General features: G+C 43.9%; 1 protein-coding gene across 1 annotated transcript in view; it reads left to right on the top strand.

Annotated features, from left to right (window-relative positions):
* Window positions 1-1,593: 1,593 nt before the first annotated feature.
* The window catches only part of LOC124012206 (collagen alpha-1(V) chain-like), a 49,445-nt gene continuing 38,695 nt past the window's right edge, over window positions 1,594-12,343 (top strand). Inside the window, exon 1 of the mRNA XM_046325683.1 lies at window positions 1,594-2,449. Coding sequence (XP_046181639.1) covers window positions 2,332-2,449 — 118 coding nt within the window. The 5' untranslated portion in view covers window positions 1,594-2,331. The remainder of the gene's footprint in view (window positions 2,450-12,343) is intronic.

The following is a 12,343-nucleotide window of genomic DNA, read 5'->3' as shown; positions in this document are numbered from 1 at the left end:
TCTCCTGAAAAACATCCCGACAGCATGGTGCTGCCACCGCCATGCTTCACCGTAGGGATGGTGCCAGGTTTACTCCAGAAGTGATGCTTGGCATTCAGGCCAAAGAGTTCAAGCTTGGTTTCATCAGACCAGAGAATCTTGTTTCTCAAGGTCTGAGAGTCTTTAGGGTCCTTTTGGCAAACTCCAAGCGGACTGTCCTGTGCCTTTTACTGAAGAATGGCTTCCATCTAGTCACCACAAAGGCCTGATTGGTGGAGTGCTGCAGAGATGGTTGTCCTTCTGGAAGGTTCTCCCATCTCCACAGAGGAACTCTAGAGCTCTGTCAGAGTGACCATTCGGTTCTTGGTCACCTCCCTGACCAAGGCCCTTCTCCCCCGATTGCTCAGTTTAGCCGGGTGGCCAGCTCTAGGAAGAGTCTTGGTGGTTCCAAACTTCTTCCATTTACAAGTGATAGAGGTCATTGTGTTCTTGGGGGATCTTCAATGCTGCAGAAATGTTTTGGTACCCTTCCCCAGATCTGTGCGTGTGCGTCGACACAATCATGTCTCTGAGCTCTACGGACAATTCCTTCGGCCCCATGGCTTGGTTTTTGCTCTGACATTCACTGTCAACTGTGGGACCTTATATAGACAGGTGTTTTCCTTTCCAAATCATGTCCAATCAATTGATTTTACCACAGGTGGACTCCAATAAAGTTGCAATCAACATCTCAAGGATGATCAATAGAAACAGGATGCACCTGAGTTCAATTTCGAGTCTCATAGCAAAGGGTCTGAATACTTATGTAAATAAGGTATTTCTGTTTTTTATTTTGTATTTGCAAAATGTCTAAAAACCTGTTTTCGCTTCGCCTTCATGGGGGTATTGTGTGTAGATTGCTGAGTTTTTAAAATGTATTATCCATTTTAGAATAAGGCTGTAACGTTACAAAATGTGGAAAAAGTCAAGGAGTTTGAATACTTTCTGAAGGCACCGTATATAATGACATTCTGTAAAACTTTACTTAAATCATCCAGACAGATTCATAACTTCTTATAGTCATGTGTGTTGTGTGTTTTTATGCATACCCTTTTCAATGTCTCAAACCTTTGTTATTTAGTCCTGCTCATTATGCGATTGTTATAAGACGTTACAAAGAGGTCACACATGCATCATAACTAAGACATTACACCTACCTGTTGGCTTCAAGTGTTCAATTCAGCTCATAAAAATGAACTGACCCCAACTCTGAACTCTAACCCTGTCATATCTAGCCCCCTCATGTAACCCCCCCGTGTCATAAAACAGCTATGGGAATGAACATTGATATATTCAAGTTATGATCATGAGAAATGTGCCTGCTCTAACATAAACGTCCTCACTGTCGCACCTGGGTAGCTTCTGACGCCACGTGGGACTGACCAATCAGACCTTAAAGGAGCACGGGAGCGCTCGAGGGCATTTTAATATGGGCGTGGATTACTTTCGTTTGCGAGTTCAGACGGCGAACTGATTGGCTGCGGCAACTCCTACACATATTTACACTGCCCAGCTCTTTTATTGGGATATACCGGGACAGAAAAAAATCAGTTTGACAGACAGACAGACAGACACTAATATTTTAAAAAGCGAGCATATGCCTGGAAAGAGCGCAACACAGTGCCACGGATACTAAGACAAGGATGGAAATTAGGAAATAGAGTGAATGTGCCCATAATAAGAAGACAGTGACAGGTTTACATTCAGGATTATGCATGGTTCCCTTAGGCAATAATATTACCCCGCATGCAATAGAAACATAGCCTAGTAAGGGGTGAATATTTATTATAAACGTTCCATTTATTGCATGCTCTCTTCCTCTCGCAACTCTACATTTTTTCTCACACGTCTGCCGCGCGCGTAATTGCTCACAATCTCTCCCTCCCTCCTTCGCTTGTGCCACTCAGTCATTCACTCTCTCTCTCTCCGCACGCACACACGCGCTCTCTCACTTTTCGTGGGAGAAAGTAGGAAAGGGGAGAGAGAACGAGAGAGAAAGGAGAGGGAGTGAATTCAGGTCTCTCTCTGCTCTCTCCGCTGTGGGCACTCATATCCACTCCGCTGACTCAATGGGGCTTTAGCACTTGGAATATAAAATCAAATATTTATTGATCGTACCCCTTTTACTATTTAAATGTTGTACATAGCATAGGTAGATATAGGTAGATATAGGTAACTTATTAAATAAGCGTTGTTGTTTTTTGCCTCACAGAAGGTCCAGTCGAAATTCTCTTCCACTGACTTTCTGTGAGAGAGGATATCTAATTTGAACATATCCGATCATATAGTCCAGCGTCAAACAGCTACAAAACAATGGATATTCGAGATTGCCCTTTTCGGAAGAAGCGGAGACCATGGAGCGTGGACCTTTCCTCTTTTGCCTTGGTAACTCTGATGCTCGCGCTGTGCCAACTACCCGTGGCTCGAGCAGGTAAGATGCCTTTTCTTTTGAAGAATTACGCTGAGCGTTCCAGTGAGACATTGCAGCTAAATATTTGTCCGAAATGCTATGTAAATTCTACCAAATCTCAGAATTGTCAAGCACTGACTGCCCGCACCGTGCGTATTTGCTTTCGAAAAGTAATGTTGCTTGACAGTATTTCCAATGATCATAGCCTCGGTTTATAGGTGACCCGTGGTGCTCTACTGCTAGCCTACATTACTCCAAAACAGTAGAGGGAACAGGGTTTCTAATTCATTTACTGTTCTACTGCAATAATATTTTGACGTTTTCATGGGTTTTTATCTCTCCTTCTTCAAGAGGCCGTGGTGAAAGGCGCTGCCCTGACAGGTGTCAGTCAGTTCGCCCAACGGCTCAACCATTCCAGATATTTAGACGATTTTTGTGGTTGTTGTGAATGTAATATTTTCTTCTACATTTGATAATAGTTGTAAAAGAAACTAGCTTTGTTAGATGAATTAAGTGACGTTTTGGAGCTCGTGCGCCATTACGCATGGACGCGCTTTCATTCCAGACGGGACCATAGGATAGGACGGTGCGTTTAGCTGCCGACGTTATAGTGAGATACTTTACCGAGAGAGTTCACGTCTGATTTATCGTTCTCTTTACCTGTATATTTCCTGCTACTGGATGTAGGCCTGTGCGTACGTGGATATACCGTGGCAAAGTCGGAGTAATGACTGTGGACATTTTATGGGGACTTGATTAGATGTTTACCAGTTCACCCCGTGCACCCGCCCCTGCCCATTACCGTCACCTCTCATCACCCTTTTGTTTTGCGAGGAGGGTTTTGCACTAGGAATGGATGTTAGTACTGTGACAATAGAGGCCGTTCTTTTGTGTTCCGTCCTGTCTTTAGGCCTACTTGTGAAAGCCTTTAACTGACATTGTTTAACATTGGTCGCCTCTATTGTTTTTTTGCCGTTTCAAAAAATAGTTATCATTGTTTTTATGAAGTTATTGTATCATGATTGAATCATATTATTGATTTTTTTTAAACAAGAAACAGTTTAAAGAGAACAGAAGTTTGTGCTTAATAATAGCCTAATTGACAATAGCCAATCAATCATTTGAATTAGACAATTAACAATTACGCTTTTATAATCAATTGTCATTATGATTATAATAATGTGTATTTATATATGGGTAACGTTTTATTTTAACCGTCAACAGCGTCAATGCATAATTGTTTTCCGAAGAATTTGGTGTCAAAGAATGTCTTCAAGGCAGGATGGTAATTCCGTGACTGACCACTAGATTATAACGTGCGCATTTGGATCTTTCACGTTATTTTTAACACAGTGGTACCATTCATTCCATCAACTCGACAAGCTATGCTCTTAGTCAAATATGACTTCTATAGGATTAAACTTGTCTTAATTATTTATTTATTCAGTTGAACATGGGTAACTAATGACACACGTGGCCAATTTAAATAGGCCTACAATTGAACCATTAAAGGTGGCATATTATTATACTAATACTATAGGCACTCACATAATTATATTATAACATAACAATAATATCCTACCGTTTTATATAGCAATTGCATATTGAGCTTTATCCCAAAAATGGTCCACGTAAAAAAGAGCACTGCTTGTAGTGTTTGCATGGGAAACCTTTTGCAAGATATTGGCAATGTAATATAATAATATAGGCTATACTTCCAAAATACTTTGTTGTTCTCTTCGGGATGGGACTTTATTCTGCGGTTTTGGTTAATTATGCTCTAATGCCCTAGGCGCTTTAGGTGGGAATAGATGCTAGTGTGTACGGGTGGTGGTTTCTAAAACATTTGTACGCTCTTCTGTGTTCTTTGGCTCGAGTTCCTATTTCAGATTGCAGAGCCGATTGCATTTTCCCCGTCGTCTGACTCCTGTATGTGTTTTGGAGGAGGAAGTATGAACATTTGAGCTTTTTATGAATAGGTTATTATACGGGAGTGTGCGCTTCTGCGAGAGCGAGTCGAAGAGAGAGAGAGAGAGGGGAATGGAGAGTAAACGTATAAGTGTCTCCGAGTGTATGTTCGCTTTAACAGTTTTGTTTGTGTATATGCGGCTGTGAAACCTATGGATTGTTCCATTTCAGGTGTGGAAGTGCCCCTTTAAAATGAATGTGCGCCTCTGTGTCTGACACCTTGGGACTGTTTTTCTGACGTTATGCACGTCATGGAGTGCGCTTTCAAAAATGCATCAGATCATTTTAAAGTTCAGAAGTGATTTATCTTTTATTATAGTTCATACTTAACGAGAGGTATATGAATCCATAGAATAATAGCTTATTTCCTGTGTGCGCACTCGTGCGTTAATGCGCGGGTGTTAACTTGCGCACATCATCAGTACGACAAGACAGTATCTAAACGTTCCTTCAAACCCTTGTTACTGCCCATGCTACAGCGTGATAGCTCCTTGGTTTATAACGCTCACAGATGGCATGTGGATATGGGCTACACACTAAAGACTTAACAGGTCCCCACCCAGGCAATGAAAGCCCGAATTAGAGACGGGCTGTGCTGTGGCTCCCTCAGCCCCTACGGTTTGTTCTCATCCCGCTGGGAAAAAGAGAGTGTGCATATTATAGAATGACACACACAGAGAGTCAAAGGAATGAAAGCAGGGTTTTGTAAATGAACAAAATAGGTCGGCAATATTTTCTTAACATGGATATTCCTTAACCTCTTTTCAAAGAACAGTCTCACTTGTTCTAACCAAAACACCCCCCCTCACTTACACCCTCTTTCCCCTGCGCTCTCTCTCACTCGTTCTCCCCCTAGCAGTCACAGAGGTAGTGAATAGAGCCACTGTGTGGCCGAGCAGTAGGGTCCTGGCTACTTGTCCTTAGCCTATGCCACAGGCATGCTTTTGGCTGTATGTAAGTGTGAGCATGTATCTATGTGAACTGGATGCCTGAACTGATGTCCTCGTGATTTTCCCTTGTCTTGTCCTTTTTCCACATGTCCTTTGGGATGGATTATTCCCATTTTTATTGTTCTCTCTCTCTCTCTCTCTCTCTCTCTCTCTCTCTCTCTCTCTCTCTCTCTCTCTCTCTCTCTCTCTCTCTCTCTCTCTCTCTCTCTCTCTCTCTCTCTCTCTCTCTCTCTCTCTCTCTCTCTCTCTCTCTCTCTCTCTCTCTCTCTCTCTCTCTCTCTCTCTCTCTCTCTCTCTCTCTCTCTCTCTCTCTCTCTCTCTCTCTCTCTCTCTCTCTCTCTCTCCCTCTCTCCCTCTCTCTCTCTCTCTCTCTCTCTCTCTCTCTCTCTCTCTCTCTCTCTCTCTCTCTCTCTCTCTCTCTCTCTCTCTCTCTCTCTCTCTCTCTCTCTCTCTCTCTCTCTCTCTCTCTCTCTCTCTCTCTCTCTCTCTCTCTCTCTCTCTCTCTCTCTCTCTCTCTCTCTCTCTCTCTCTCTCTCTCTCTCTCTCTCTCTCTCCTCTCTCTCTCTCTCTCTCTCTCTCTCTCTCTCTCTCTCTCTCTCTCTCTCTCTCTCTCTCTCTCTCTCTCTCCTCCCTCCCTCCCTCCCTCCCTCCCTCCCTTGTCTCTAAAGTTGAGCAGTACCATAGCCACTTTAGCTGCCTCCAACAGTTAGCAACAGTGATGGAGAGCTCATCAGACCAGCACACTAGATACCAGATACTGTTCAGTCACAAGGGCCTAGTGTTAGTGTACCATGATAGGTGTCCGTCTCCTCCATTCACTTATCATGAGAGGTGTCCGTCTCCTCCATTCACTTATCATGAGAGGTGTCCGTCTCCTCCATTCACTTATCATGAGAGTTGAGGAGTGACAAAGACAAAGGCAAACCAAAGGGGCATCCAAGCATCCACGATGGGTCATGAACCGACACCCCCGGTTGCCCACATCCCACTCTGCACACCCAGAGATAGACTTAGGGCTTGGCCCAGACTGCGGTCGCCCTGTAGATGTGAAACATGCACAGCCGAAGGCCCGAACTGCGTATCAATCGTGTAAAGCTGTAGATGTTAAATCTTGCCGTGTTAAAAAGGGCCGAACCAGTTCATGGTCGCTGCCAACCGTAAATGTCATGGTCACGTTTCAGACGAACCGCAGTTGCCCATCAGACTAGAGGCTCTTTCAGCGCTCTGCTTTTGAGGGAGGTGATTTGGGTTTTGCGAGAGAGATAGTTAGACATCTTCAAGCGGTTTTCTGAGAATTGACATGCCAAAGCATAATCATACACTGTCAGTCTAGGTCTCCTGTTCCTGGTGAACCAGTCACTGTCATTTCCCTGGTTGCAGGAAGTGTGTGTAGGCGTGTCCGTAAACCTAGACGGGTACTTTTGCATGTCGATTTGTATCAATTATTTCAGACAGGCAATATTTTATACATTTGAAGGCATCAGCTGTCCATGAGTGGACATACATGAGATGTTATACTATAAATAGCATATAAATAGCATTCTGTTATTGCAGTCTTACTCAGGAACTGAACTGAAGTTATAATTTATGGTCCTAGTCATTTAGAATTCTCTTCGTTTTATGAGCACGGTAAGTGTTTTAGAGACCAATGATTTCCACATCGTATGGTTGCAGAGACCCCGGCGCAAGAGAATCACATGGCTTTGCTGTTGGGGACAATTCACTGGAAGTTGCTGTGTTTCAATGGCTGCTTGTATGGTCTATGCAACCCCTGACCCCCTTCATATAACATAGTGGGCCATTTAGAGATGAAAAATCGTCGCCTGCCATCATCTCCTCACCTCAAATGATGTTCCAATTCAAGGTAGTGCTCACCTATAAAGATTTCAGAACGACAGGTGATTTTCTGAAGGGTATTTCCAGACTTGGATGGGCCGTTGCCAAGTGCCTCCACAAACAAGGACGATGATACCTTATTGTTCTGTCACCTGCATCGTTCCGCAGCACTATTTAACGAGCCTGACTTAGTCACCGTTCCTCTGCTCAGTGGTGAATCGGCCGGAAGCTCTTCGGTAATACTTTGCTTAGGCCTCAGTCTGGTTTGATTTCACTGTTTTCCAGTCGGACTCCTTCCTGGTTGTGCAGAGTGCTGTAAAGCTGCATGGCAGCTATGGCTGCATTAAAAAGTGCCAACACTGTATGTTGTGTATCTATATAAGGCATTGAATTTAGACTTTTAGGCCTACATGTAAAACAGAGTTGTGGAGCACTTGGCTACGATGTGGGGTCAATTTAAGCCATGTGTTTAACACGGAAAGGCACTAAGTTGTTGCTCCCTGAGTTGGATTCTTGCTTGTGCTTCTGTTGGATACTAGGCCTAACTGCCAAGAAGACGTGTGCAGTATCTAAGCCTTCCAGCTATGCCTGAGTTAACATTCTTTGTCACTGGCTGTTTGGGCTGCACGTTTCAGTAGGGCACCAAGGCCTCTCACATTATGGCCTAGTGGTCCTACCTTGTGGTTCACGGATCCTCCCTTAAGGCTAAGTCCTGTCCACGGCCCAACTGAGTCACTGACTGAACTGAACCACATGCCTCACGGTCCACGTTGGCACTCTGCAGTAGAACTGCCAATCGGGGATAGGCCTAGTTTTGTAGCATAGGGCAATGGTTAGGTTTACATCTTCCTTGCCTGGTTAAACCAGACTAAACACTACACTCTAAGTAAAACATTAGCGAACGTAGCACTCAGTCTGTTTTAACCAGGCTGTAGCTAACCCACCTCCTCATTGACTTTATAATGTAAAGAATGAACTGTGATTCACCACTGTCCCCCATACTATGCTGCTTGTCTTGTCCTAACATTCACTTATCATTGCTTGAGGGTACGATCCCTTGCTTAGGAGAATGAGTGCTTTCCTGTGGGTTTTCTACAGCATTGACCTGTACACATTTCACTATTGTGATCTTCTACACTGCCTGATGTTTTTGAGGCTGCAGGTCTCGGACAACAACAACAAAAAATGCAACCGTTACAAGGTTAGGCCTGAGCTGTAGTCAGGGGCTACGATAGATTGTGTGATCATGTGACCTGGTGTCTTGTGACGTCTCTGTCAATCAAAACACGTCTGGAGATATTCATAACCATATTAGGACTAGACACTGAGGTGTGCGTGCGGTAGCTAGGCTTTCTGAAAACGTTGTTTTTCCTGAGGTCTGTATGTACATGTATGTACATACCTCACTTTGAAGTTGTGCATTCTTTCATATTAAGTCCTAATTGTATATAAATATATGTATCATATGCCTCAACAACTTCTTTTTATAGTGTGGGTGGTTATAATGGATTTTCTGTCTGTGTACATGGAGGATTATAAATACATTATAACTACAGAGAATGATGATGTAAATTACAGGCCTCCAGTCTGAGCTGAACACATGCCTTTCTATTGCAGAGAGAGAGAGAGAGAACGAAAGAGAGGAAAACTGAGGACAAACTTGGTTTTGGTCTGGATTCATGCCTTTAAAAAAAAAAGTGTTGTGTGTTCTCCAATCATCTCCCATCTCCTCTATGTTTTAGCCCTTTTCACTTCCTGTTTTAGTCTCCTTCTCATTCCATCCTGTCTGCAACACTTTCCTGTTGTCCCTCTCTCTCTCTCTCTCTCTCTCTCTCTCTAACAATGTCAGCTTTGTGTGACAGTGAAGGTGAGGGGGGGGTCAAGGTGTCAGGTGGTGTGTCTGTCGGGTATTTTCCGCCGCTGTACAAGGATGCCCCTGAAAGGTGCGAGGGTGGAGGCGAGAAACGTGAGGTTACCCACGGGGTGAAGTGAAGAACGCTCCTCAGCACTGATTCTCGTTCTCCTTGTTTAACGTTGGACAGTGTTACAAAAGCTCTGCAGTTTTAGTGGGCACCATTATTATATTATTATTATTATTATTATTATTATATCAGTGCACCCGTCTATAGGGTCATCTGGAGCGTGGGTGTATGGACTCAGTGTTTAAACTGTGATCCGTTATGGATGGCATTGATTGGTTTTATTGGTGTTTGTGTGTGTGTGTATGTGTGGTGTATGTACAGTATGCACTCTGTCATGAATGTAATGAAACAGTAGGCTTTTACCCATCAGAGTTTTATGCCATCCTATCAAAGCATAGATTGCTTTTCGGCCCCGATATATCGTTTGTATATTAATGTTAATTATTCCTTTGGAAAGAATTGTGGGTGAAATGAACCATTGGAAGTGCAGATAGAAATGTAATGAATAGAGCTAACAAGGAGACCTTATTCTACCTTGACAGACAATCACATCTGCTCTACTCAGTACTTTTCTATCTGAGCGCTCTGTAACGTTTCACCCTCCTGAACAGGCCCCTGTTCTGACAGCCGTCAGGAGAGTTCTGTGTCTGACCTGGCTCCATCTAGTGGTCAATGAAGTTAATTACATTAAAACAGCTGTGCCACTCCTATTTGTTTACATTACATTACACGACATGTTCCAATGGTCTTACATTTAGAATTGTTTTGATTGGTTGATATGTGAAAACGTTTTGTTGATGATAATAAGGCCTACATAGAAAAGGCTCCAAGAACAATGTCTAACATCCTGGTGGATAATGGATGGAACATACTACTTACTGTATGTAGGCTATTTGCATGAAATACATAGATAGCCGAGTTCAATTTCAATTTCAATGTGATTGGTTAATGTGATTTTGTCATTACTGTAGCTCACTGCTGGGCTGCTGTGAATAAAGCAACGTGAGGGATAATAGAATGATTATCATTTACAGTACAGGGCGTTTACTCCTTTCACACACCCGGTCCTCCCCTTTAAAGACACTGTGTACAGGGTGATCTTTACTCTGTGACCAAAATGTGTGACTTTAAAGGAGAGGGAGAGAGGAGAATGAAAGCGGGCAAAGAGAGAGAGGTGGCTTGTCTACCGCCGGATGGCTCCATATTTGTCCCACGTGTATGTTTTTTTTGTGGGTGTGTGTTTGTCGTTTTATTCGTTCGTCCTCCTCTCCCAAGACCTCCTGGCAGGAAGGGCTCAATGAGCAGGGCAGCTGTGAGCGGGCCGAAACAGAGGTGCTCATTGTGTGTGTGATCCTGCGGTGGAATCTGATACAGTATCCAGCATCACAGGGCTGTGCTGTCTGCAGTTTCTCTCCTTCTCCCTCTCTTCCTTTCCTTCGCTCTCGTCCCTCACGTCCTCTCTCTCTCTCTCTCTCTCTCTCTCTCTCTCTCTCTCTCTCTCTCTCTCTCTCTCTCTCTCTCTCTCTCTCTCTCTCTCTCTCTCTCTCTCTCTTCTTTCTCCCTCAATGCCCCCCTCTCTCTCTCTCTCTCTCTCTCTCTCTCTCTCTGTTCTCCCAGTTTTCTACCCCCTTCTCTCTCTCTCCCTCTCTCCCCCTGTCTCGTTCTCCCAGTTACTGTTTTGGAGAGTTAATGGGGCATTACAATATCTTTCTCCCTCAATCTCTCTCTCTCTCTCTCTCTCTCTCTCTCTCTCTCTCTCTCTCTCTCTCTCTCTCTCCCTGTTTCTACCCCTCTCTCTCTCTCTCCTCTCTCCCCCTGTCTCCCTCTTCTCCCAGTTACTGTTTTGGAGAGTTAATGGGGCATTACAATATCTCTCTCTCTCTCTCTCTCTCTCTCTCTCTCTCTCTCTCTCTCTCTCTCTCTCTCTCTGTGTTTATAAAGGGTTCCCTCTCTCATAGACCCTTGACCCGTCCTCTTCCCTCTCTCTGTCTCTCAGAGTTTAGTGTGCTGGTAATAGACTGTGGTCACGATTCTCCGAGTCAATATTAACGCACCATTTGAGAGTTCCCCATAAATATCATCACCTGAGGCCTTCAAACTGGTTGCTAACTCTGGGTGTCACCTAAACACAATGAGCCTGGATTGGATCATTGTGCTAGAAATGGTGTCGTACCATATGTTCTAATTCAGTGGGGTTTACACTATAATACAGAGTACAGACTTTCCTATGGGAATAATTGTATCATATCGTTACGTATGACTGTGAGTTTTCAGTTCATCAAAATATTCATTCCTATGATTGCTTTTCTCTTTCATGTCAAAAGTGCTGTTTATTCAAGTGGCTGGGAAAGTGGCGGCTAAATTGGTAACTGGGTGGGGTCAAAATGATTCATCCTGCTCGGTAATAGAGCATATTTGACGTAATACTTGCTTTGTTGAGTACATGAATCCAAGCATGCCGTCTTGCATCGCAAGAAAGCTATAGCATTCCGCATCTTATCCAACCCAAGTCTTACTTGGGCAGAACAGACCAGTTTCCTGGACCCAGATCTTAGCCAAAATTCACGCTCAATTGAGAATCCCCATTTGAACGTTTTTTTTTGTTGTTGTTGTTGCCCAGAAGTAGGTTTAATGTGGGCCTGGAAAACCTGCCCTGAGGAGTCAGCCGATTGGTTCAGCTAAGCAAAGTGTGAGGGACAGTCATTACAACCTTGCCTGTCGAACCGTTGGCTATTCAATTATTGCATCTTGAGCTCCTAGAGTGTGCGGCTCTGCCTTTCATTTTCACGTGTTCTACTCCTCTAGCCAGCACCTCGCCTCAACAGGTGTGCGTTTCTTTCGTCGTCCCATTGACAGACAGTCATACCTGGTCTGGAGGCAGGATGTGAGATTGGCGGCGATGTCAGCGGCCGGTCTATTCTGTTTACACAGGCTTCCATGACTCAGCACTATCACATATATGGCGCTTGTTATATTTGCTTGACAGACACTGGTCGAATAGAGGAGGCTGTTCCAGGGGTTAGCGGGAGTGTAGAAGATGGTGGACTTGGCATGGGGACTTTTTATTACCGTAAAAGTTTACAGCCATGATTATGTGGAGGATACTTAGAGCGTAACTTTAAGATACAGGCCTAATATTGAATCTACAAATCTAACTGGAATGGTTATTGCCCATGGTGGTGGGTCTCAGACCAAGGTCAATACAGAAACTATTGTGATCTGTAAGATGGTTCTTATCA

The sequence above is a fragment of the Oncorhynchus gorbuscha genome, linkage group LG24, assembly GCF_021184085.1.
Source record: "Oncorhynchus gorbuscha isolate QuinsamMale2020 ecotype Even-year linkage group LG24, OgorEven_v1.0, whole genome shotgun sequence".
Taxonomy (NCBI): Eukaryota; Metazoa; Chordata; class Actinopteri; order Salmoniformes; family Salmonidae; genus Oncorhynchus; species Oncorhynchus gorbuscha.
Note: the sequence above shows the minus strand (reverse complement) of the source record. Positions and strands in the feature narration are given on the sequence as shown.